This window comes from Sapajus apella, unplaced genomic scaffold, assembly GCF_009761245.1.
Source record: "Sapajus apella isolate SASKATOON/1434 unplaced genomic scaffold, GSC_monkey_1.0 scaffold42, whole genome shotgun sequence".
NCBI classification, from domain to species: domain Eukaryota; kingdom Metazoa; phylum Chordata; class Mammalia; order Primates; family Cebidae; genus Sapajus; species Sapajus apella.
The window spans coordinates 11,462,499-11,471,562 of record NW_022436982.1 but is presented as its reverse complement, the minus strand read 5'-3'; the positions used below and the strand labels follow the sequence as shown (position 1 = coordinate 11,471,562).

Sequence of the window (9,064 nt, the reverse complement as noted above, 5' to 3'; positions counted from 1 at the left end):
ACAATTGCTGCCTATAAATATTTGCAGAGATTTATAACTTTATTTAAAGCAGCAGCATTTTAAAATATAATACACACAATCCATATTTGCACGTGTCAATAAATAGAATGCATGAAAAGAATCTGAATGTGAATCAATTCCCTTCATTATTTTTCCATTGTTTTGACGCTGCCCTAAGACCCTTTTAGAATAAGGCATGTTTCTGGTAACAAATTTGTAGTCTATCAGGCCGTGCTCGCACTAACGCTGGCAAAGCTGCTGCAGTCATGAAGACTTCATCTGGGAACCTGAAAGAAGACGTCAAAATCCAAAGTTTCAAACTTTCTTAGGAGAAGCGTGGAAGTGGGAAAAGGAGAAATTCAAACTCTGCTTAATTTTAAAAGGGCAGTAAGAGCGGACGCTGCAAAGACCAGTTTACAAAAGTAGTCGTCGAAACCTCCTGGGAAAGCAAGAAAGAGAAACGGGCGTTTTGGGGGGAGGAGACATTGGCAGCCCTTCGGCCGGTTTCGTCGCCGCCTCTCCTCCCAGAAGGTTCCCACTCTCCGCCCCGGGCCCTCCCCCGCTTCCGCGCTTGGCCCGGAGCCCGGGTGGGCGGGGTAGCCTCTCCAGCCTCGCCTTCTCGGCTGGAGGCACAGGGGCATTAATTGACTTAGCGGCCCGGGACTGTGCCAGGCTCACGGGACGGCTGCACCTCTCAGCGCCTCCAGCTCCGGGACTCGGTCGTCCCGACTCCGAGCGGAAAGTGTCAAACTTTCGTCCGTGCGCGGGTGGGGCTCAGCAGGACCCCGGCGCGTCCTGCCCGGCTCCCCCAGCCTCTCCGCAGGGTTAGCTGCGCTCAGCGCACTTTCCAGTTGCGACTCCAGGCCGGAAACTTCTCGGGAATGGAGCGGGCACAGTGTGGCGGCAGAGACCGCGGCGGTAGCGGCCGACCCCACCTGGCCCCGGGGCTGGTGGTGGCTGCGCCTCCGCCCCCTTCCCCGGCCTTGCCGGTACCGTCGGCGATGCAGGTTCCCCCAGCGTTCCTGCGGCCGCCCAGCCTCTTTCTGCGAGCTGCGGCCGCCGCCGCCGCCGCCGCCACCTCGGGAAGCCGAGGCTGCCCGCCCGCTCCAGGGCTGGAGAGGGGGGTGGGCGCGGTGGGCTGCGGATACCCGCGGACGCCCAAGTGCGCCCGCTGTCGCAACCACGGCGTGGTGTCGGCGCTCAAGGGCCACAAGCGCTTCTGCCGCTGGCGCGACTGCGCGTGTGCCAAGTGCACCCTGATCGCCGAGCGCCAGCGCGTCATGGCCGCCCAGGTGGCGCTGCGCAGACAGCAGGCGCAGGAGGAGAGCGAAGCCCGGGGGCTGCAGAGGCTCCTGTGCTCCGGGCTCTCCGTGCCCCCCGGGGGTCGGGCACCCGGGGGCGGCGGCAGAGCGGAGAATCCCCAGGCCCCTGGCGGCCCTGCGGCGGCGGCTGCGCTGGGACTCGGTGCCTTGAGACACGCCAGTGGTTCCGCGACCCCCGCTTTCGAGGTTTTCCAGCAAGATTATCCTGAGGAAAAACAAGGTGAGTTTGGTCTTTCATTAACTCTTTGCTCAAGGAAATGGTTGTTCTGGAAAGAAACTTTGAAACAAGCACGTGCCCTTAGGCGGGCAGGAATAGTTGTTTAACAGAAGCACTTCAAGTTCTGGGGAACTGCTCTGCAATATGGACACTAATGAGAGTGTGAGAGACCCATCGCCTTCACTTTGGAGGCGTTTACTTTTCGTTCCCTTAGGTGATAAGATAATGAAAAAGTAAAGAATGAGTGATAACAAACGAACAATTCACCCTAGGGGTAGATCTATTTGCGCGAAAGTTGATTTGACTTTGTGTGAGTAGAACTTCAAGCAGGCATTGAGCGAAAGCTTAGTGAGAGGTGCTGTGGTTGAGTCTCCTCTGCACTCTTTCGAGACAGGGTCTCACTCTGTTGCCCAGGCTGGAGTGCAGTGACGCGATCACTGCTAACTGCAGCCTCGGCCTCCCCGGGCTCAGGTGATCCTCCCTGCTCTGGACTGTTCTCAGCTGTAAAACCAGAGCTGATTTTGCATGGGAAACTCTGATAGTTGGGGATGCAGTTCTTTACTACCTGTTGGGGCAAACATTTGTTGCAAGCTTGATGTGGGGAAGATACTGAAATCCATCACACCGTTGTCTTTTTCTTCCTTCCTTCCCTCTAAATTGTTTTTGTAAATTGTCATTTGTAAAACCATAAGAATTTCAAAGTTTAATATTAGAGGGTTTTTGTCTAAGTTTTCTTTTTTTCTCTCTTATTTATTGACTGCAAGTCAGTTGCCTTCCTTTCCTGTGTTAGGAGATATGATTTTGTGAACTTCATAGCCCTCCACAGGGCCTACTAAGCAGTGGAAATGTCATTGTGATTTTTTTTGTGTGTAAGTCCAAAACTTACACAAAACTTATGAAGTTGTATTATATGAAATCATACGATAGCTATACAGTAAACTGTTAATTAGAAACCGTCCTTGAATTGTGAAAATTGCAGATCTCAACAAATCAGGGACTGTACTTTTGAAAAATACCGGTCTGTGAATTGAAATGAGGCATTCAATTCGGAATCAATTTTGTGTTGGCGCATGCCCCCTTTTTGCACATATTCTAATTTCAGTAAGCAAAACAGATTTTATACAATTCTCATGAAAGATCAAGTGTGCTAAAGAGCAAAGTTATTAAGTGTAACAGCTATGAAAGAGAGGTAAAAGTTAGAATTCCTGAAATTACACCACTGTGAAATGGCTGACAGCCCCCTGTGAGACATCGATTTATGTGATTTCCAGTTGGTACCAAAGTGTTCTGTTTTACAGAGCTAATTATTTTATTTTGTTATTTGCCTCAGATGATGCCCCCTCCCCCATAAAAGGCACACTAATGTTTGAAAGGCTACTTCAATAGCTTTCTAAATTGACTGCCTCCTCTTACACAAAAGCCATGAACTGTGGTAAAATAGTCTATTTAATTTACTCATTCATTAGACAAAGACTAACAGTGATTTTGAAGTGAATGACCTTTTCCTACACAAAAGAACCTTATAGTCAAAAGAAGGCAGACTCTATGTATCCAAAAACTACAATACAATGCTTGATATACAATGATAAATGCAATAGAATTAAAGCAAGCTGTAGGATTTGAGATGACAGAGAGATGATTTTAAATGGTATCATAATATTTTAAAGATACCATGTTTTCTAAACAATCTTATGCAAACTGGTGTTTCATTACATATATTGTGCTATGAGTAAAATAAGACGTTATTTTATGATTTCCTGCATAAATTGCTATGGATATGAAATGTTGATATTTGACATGTTTGGGGGGCATCCTCATTGAATCATATTTATAAGTAAAGTGGAACGGAGGACCAATGCTAATTTGTTTCCACTTGGCAGATTTCATTAGAAAAGTATTATTGTATTATTTAAAGTTGAAAATACTATAGAGTGTTGGTAATTTTGCAGTAGCGACATTCTTTCATCCTATGCTTGTGGGAATAGCATATAGGAAGAGCATTTTGAACTTCAAAATGCTAAATCATACACATTTTAATTTTAAAATAACCTGTAGATATTTCTTTAGAATTTAGAACTGACTGCTTCTTAAGAAAACTGGAGAAAACATGAGACTATTATTGTAAATCATACTTACAAATCACTGCTTTAGGCAATATTTGTTTTACGTTCATAAACTTTGTAGAAAAAAGAAAGTTGGACAGAATTATCTACACACTCCACTTTACAGTTTACTCTTACATGTATATCTCTAGGGCTATAGAAAAATGTAAACCAAAGCAAAAGTTACATGGTGAATATGGCTATTGTTATTTATCTGAAGTTAGCCTGGCAAAGGGTATTAAAATATTCTTGTTTGATTAATATGCTCAACATGTTGAGATAGAAAAACCAGAACTTTGTGTAAAAGTATTTTTAGAAAATTGCCCATAACATTGGAGGAGGGCTGTGATTTAAAAGCAAATGCCTAATATGTTGTTTTTAAAAGACAATTTGAACATTAATATGGATTGCAATAGACTTTAAAATAGACTTTGATTTTAAAGTCTGTTATTGATATTTCTTAAGGACTGAAAAAGAAAGTACATGTTTCATAGAGGACTATGAAAAATACCATCTGTATCATCTCTCATAAAATGAAATACGCACACTCTAGTATATTTGGGATTGATATGGCAGTAGTACTTATTGGTTTAAATTTGAAATGAAATGAACAATTTTTTTTGACATTATTCAGGTAAATTAATTATAACCTGAAATATAAGATTAAAAAATTGCTGAAATTTAGCATTAGTGATTAAATAGAATATTCATTTTCAAACTAAGATTATTCCTTTTATCCCCTAGTCATTTTATTTAGTTCTTTTTTCATAGTGTCATTTTGAAAAAAATATCACTTAGATAACAACAAAATAGGTGACATTTAGGAAGATCCCACACAGCCAAGATAGGAAGGTCAGTGTGCCATATTGGTGTTGTAAGAACACTTTGGGGTAACAATACACTCTCATCTTCGGATTCCTAAATATAACTGTATTTTAATATTGTAAATCTTCATGATTCTGAAATGATAGAATAGTATATTTTTTACTATTCTAGCACCTGCATCTCTGAATAATCTTTTAAATTTGAGTTACTCATTAAAATGTCTTGGAGTACATAAATACTACTGATTATTATAAGTGAATGAATTATATCATCCAGCATTATTTTTGAGTGAGTAGTACTATGTTCTGGAAAGTTTTCCCTATATTTGATTGTTTTTTTTCCCCTTTTCTCCAGAACAAAAAGAGAGTAAATGTGATTCGTGCCAGAATGGACAACAAGAACCAATCTCCAAATCCCATCAACTTTCCCTGGGATCATCTCCTAGGTCTAATGGTGTCATTGGGAAACAAAGCATCAGGTCATCTATTTCAGAATACTCCAACAAGCATGATAGTATCCTATCTTCTCATCCTGGAGAGCAATCAGAAGGTGAAGAGAGTCCCAGGTCCTTATCATCCTCTGATCTGGAATCAGGAAATGAAAGTGAATGCGTCAAAGACCTGAGTGCGACCAGGGCCAGCCTTCCTACAGTGTCCTCAAGACCAAGAGATCCTCTTGATATCCTTACCAAGATTTTCCCAAATTACAGGCGCAGCCGTCTAGAAGGCATTCTGCAGTTCTGCAAAGGGGATGTGGTCCAAGCCATTGAACAGGTTTTAAATGGCAAAGAACACAAGCCAGAAAACAGGAACCTAGCAAGCTCAGGAGAACTGGAAAGCACAGCCTTTCAGAGAGCTTCAAGTTTTAATCTTGCGGGAATTGGTTTTGGAACTCTAGGTAATAAATCAGCTTTCTCTCCTCTTCAAACTACTTCTGCATCTTACGGAGGTGACTCAAATCTCTACAGCTTAAATCCTAGAGTAGGCATCAGTCCATTAAGGCTGGCATACTCTTCTGCAGGAAGAGGATTATCTGGTTTTATGTCACCCTACCTAACACCTGGGTTGGTACCCACCCTGCCTTTTCGGCCAGCTTTGGATTATGCCTTTTCAGGGATGATTAGAGATTCTTCCTACCTTTCCAGTAAAGACTCAATAACTTGTGGTAGACTGTATTTCAGACCAAATCAGGACAGTCTGTAATGTATATGCCCATTCCCCCTTTCTGGAGTGTTTCTAGAAGCATGCAATACATGCATGTGCATGCACATACACACATATCCATTAATACACTTCAGTAAGTATGTGAATAGATTATGAGGTTTTAAAATGCTATTTTTTTCACAAGCAATATAATTGGCGTTAGATCTGAAGACCCTTCGAATTTATCAAGTGAAAGAAGTAAATTTGAACATTATATGTGCCTTGAATAAAGCTATTTCAGGAAATATTTACTTTAGTGAATTTTCTCCCTAAATTATCATTTGCAAAAATGTTTTATTTTAAAAACTATACTTGTTTTTATTTTATTGAAAAGTGGAATTTTTAGTGATAAAATAAATTTGTAAGTATAAAGCAATCCATCATAATATAAACCAAAAGGAAGAATTGAACAATTAAGGCAATTCTAAGTAATTACTACTTCAAAACATTTTATTCTGTCCCTTGTTCATAGGAAAGAAAAAAGTTATTCAAAGTATTTTAAAAATATTTTATTTGCAGATAGATGATACGTAATGAATAAACCATTGGAGAAATTTGAATTTATGTTTTCTGAGTGTTTTGTTTTTCAATCTTAGCTTCCATTTGTGAAAACAAGTGCCGTTAAAAACCGTTTCTCTTTAAAGTTAGCACTGGATTACAGACTACGAAGTAAATTTTAGAAAATGATACCGCGCCATCTCCTGGCCGCTATCACCAATTACAACTGAGCTCTGTAGAGTACATGAATTAGAAACATTGTGTCCAAAGAATAAACTGACCGTGTTTTCAAATAGTCACTTTGGATTATGCTACATTAAAATTTTCATACTGTAAAGTGCACGTCTGTGGATGAGAGTTTCAAACTGTAAGTGTGCTTATGCTTGTATCTGGGGAAATATCCTTTTCTTATGGGGACAAGAATATATGGCAGCCATTCTGAAAGGTAAGAATAATTTTATTCAGAAAACTAAAATAGCTGCTCAAATAAATATTTATTAACTGGAGATAGTTGATGCTTAATGCAGTGAGGAGAGACATAAGATTTCCAAAGGGGAAAAACTGCCACGAAGTTTCAGAGGTATTCTTGCAATTTTAAACATACTTTTTTTCCTCCATCTGGCACATGTGAAAACTATTTATTTCAGTCAGTGGAAAGTCCCTGAGGAAACTGCTTACAAAACAATTTCTAGAACATTTTCTTTGTATGTCATCATTTTTTTGAAGGACAGTAGCTTCATTGTTATTAAAAATAAATGGAAACCCAGTGGTGGTATAAGATAGTTGATGAATTAGAGATTGTTTAAACAATTTGAGCAGCATGACTCACTAAAGATTTTGAAATTATATGTATATACGTGTGTGTGTATGTGTATATATGCATATATATGTCTATGCACCTATAGATTAAAGCCCTATAGGTTATATTATTATGGAGGCTTTTTTTCATGAAGCCAGTAAGAATGTATTTCCAAGGAATATTTTGCCAGAAAATGTGATATTAAGTTACTTCAGAAAATCTTATGCTGATTTAGGATGTAAATGTGTTTAACGGGTTATGCATTAATTTTAATGGTGTGAATTTAAGAAAGCAGATCTTGAAAATGTTAATGTTCTCAATATTCATTTATTAGAAAAAATTTTAGATTCTAAGCCTAAATCATAGTATAATGTCTAGCAAGTAGTTGAAATTCAATTAATATATACTGAGTAAGAAACTCTTACATATAATAGATCTCTTTGAGACCCTGATAAAACTGAAGAACTCTACAAAATGGCCTACAGACACACAGTTTTGCATACAATTTCACTGGGTTCTTCAATCTCCTAAATGGTATTCAGGTTAGATTCCTTTGTGATTCTTCAGTTGTTTCTATTGCATTAATCCACTTACTGAAGGCTATTTTCCTGAAAAGTGCTAAATCCTATAGAGGACACTGATTGTAAAATATTTTGCTCTAAAGGAAGTTACATTATCCAGTAGAGATATGGTTTAAAACAATAATCCTATAGTTACTGCATTATTATGTGGTCTTATGATGTGCTTGTATCTGAGAAACTGAATTGCTTTTGAACTTGGAAGAACATCCGTTTTGGGCAGTATTCATATTTATAATACAATTTTATAATCATAAAACTTAATTTATATAATGCTTACACATTCCATACCCTTTATAATAATATAAGGACCTAAAATAGGTTATTTGTCTAACAACTTAATAGTATGTGAGGATACTGATGCTCAGCAGTAGAGTTTTTTCTCCCTAAAGTTAGTAGTATGAGTCATCTGGAGTAGAATTGTTATACTCACTTCAGCAACTTCAGACTCCAAGGTCTGAGGAAGGATTCATGTCTGTTTTGTTCATTCACAGCTTTGTACAGTGTCTGATATATCATAGGTGCTCAAATACTAGGTTTTCACTGTCCGAGATAAATAAAAGATAGGAAATATTAGCTTAAGAATTTATTCATTCAATACATATTTAATAAGCACCCTATTTCATGCCATGCACTGTGTTAGGCACAAGATATAAAGAAGTGATTAAGATAAGACTTTGCCTCAAGTTGTTCACAGTCTATATTGTCATGTGTACAAAAACAACCAATCAACCAATGTCGGTATTATTTGACGATGTTGGTACATCAATGAGTTCTTTGTAATCTTGATATTCATGTCCATGGATGTTGCTTGAAGCCTGAACTCCTAAGCCACTGATTGGTGGTGAGAAGAAAGAGGGGGTAAATGCTTTAAGAGCTAGCATATGACAAAAATGAATTGGTTTTATCCTGTATCATTTAGAGGGCTTGGGAGGCAAACATTTCATAGAGTATTCAGAGGAACATAAGGAATGACTTTTTCACAGTTAACTGCTGTCCAAGAGTGTAATGGCTGCCTTGTATGATAATACATTTTGTACATTTTCTATAAGGTAAATACCAATATGTCTTCCTAGAAGAAGCATTTGTTTTGGAGTTGAGGAAATCTAGAATGGACTTATCGATAAGGTTTGGACAGGTTACTTATACTCTCTGGACATTTATTCTCAGTAAAACAAGGGTAATAATATTTAACTTGCAAGATTCATGGAGATAAAAGCTTAAATAAATGGCAGAATACAGTAATACTTATATACTGGATGCTAAATAAATAACTCTCACTGTTATTACTTTGTATTAAGATATAATCTTTGCCCCCTGGTGGTAGTCTCTCAACAAAGAGTACTGTAATTGCATTGAATCCACTTAGTGGATATGCAGCCCAAAGGGCAGCCATCACCAGAACAGCATACAGGCTTTGTTCCAGACTTCCTGTTTGGTTGTTCATTTCATAGGTGAGCCACACTTTTGTAACGTATTAATGTATATGTTATTTGGATTACTTTCAGGGCTATCTGAAAA

At 39.0% G+C, this 9,064-nt stretch overlaps 1 protein-coding gene across 1 annotated transcript; it reads left to right on the top strand.

Moving 5' to 3' along the window:
• Positions 1 to 621: 621 nt before the first annotated feature.
• DMRTA1 (DMRT like family A1) lies at positions 622 to 7,014 on the top strand. The gene is made up of 2 exons (XM_032300059.1): positions 622 to 1,542; positions 4,821 to 7,014. The coding sequence occupies exons 1-2, from the start codon at positions 882 to 884 to the stop codon at positions 5,666 to 5,668; spliced, it is 1,509 nt and encodes a 502-aa protein (XP_032155950.1). The 5' UTR covers positions 622 to 881; the 3' UTR covers positions 5,669 to 7,014.
• Positions 7,015 to 9,064: the final 2,050 nt, after the last annotated feature.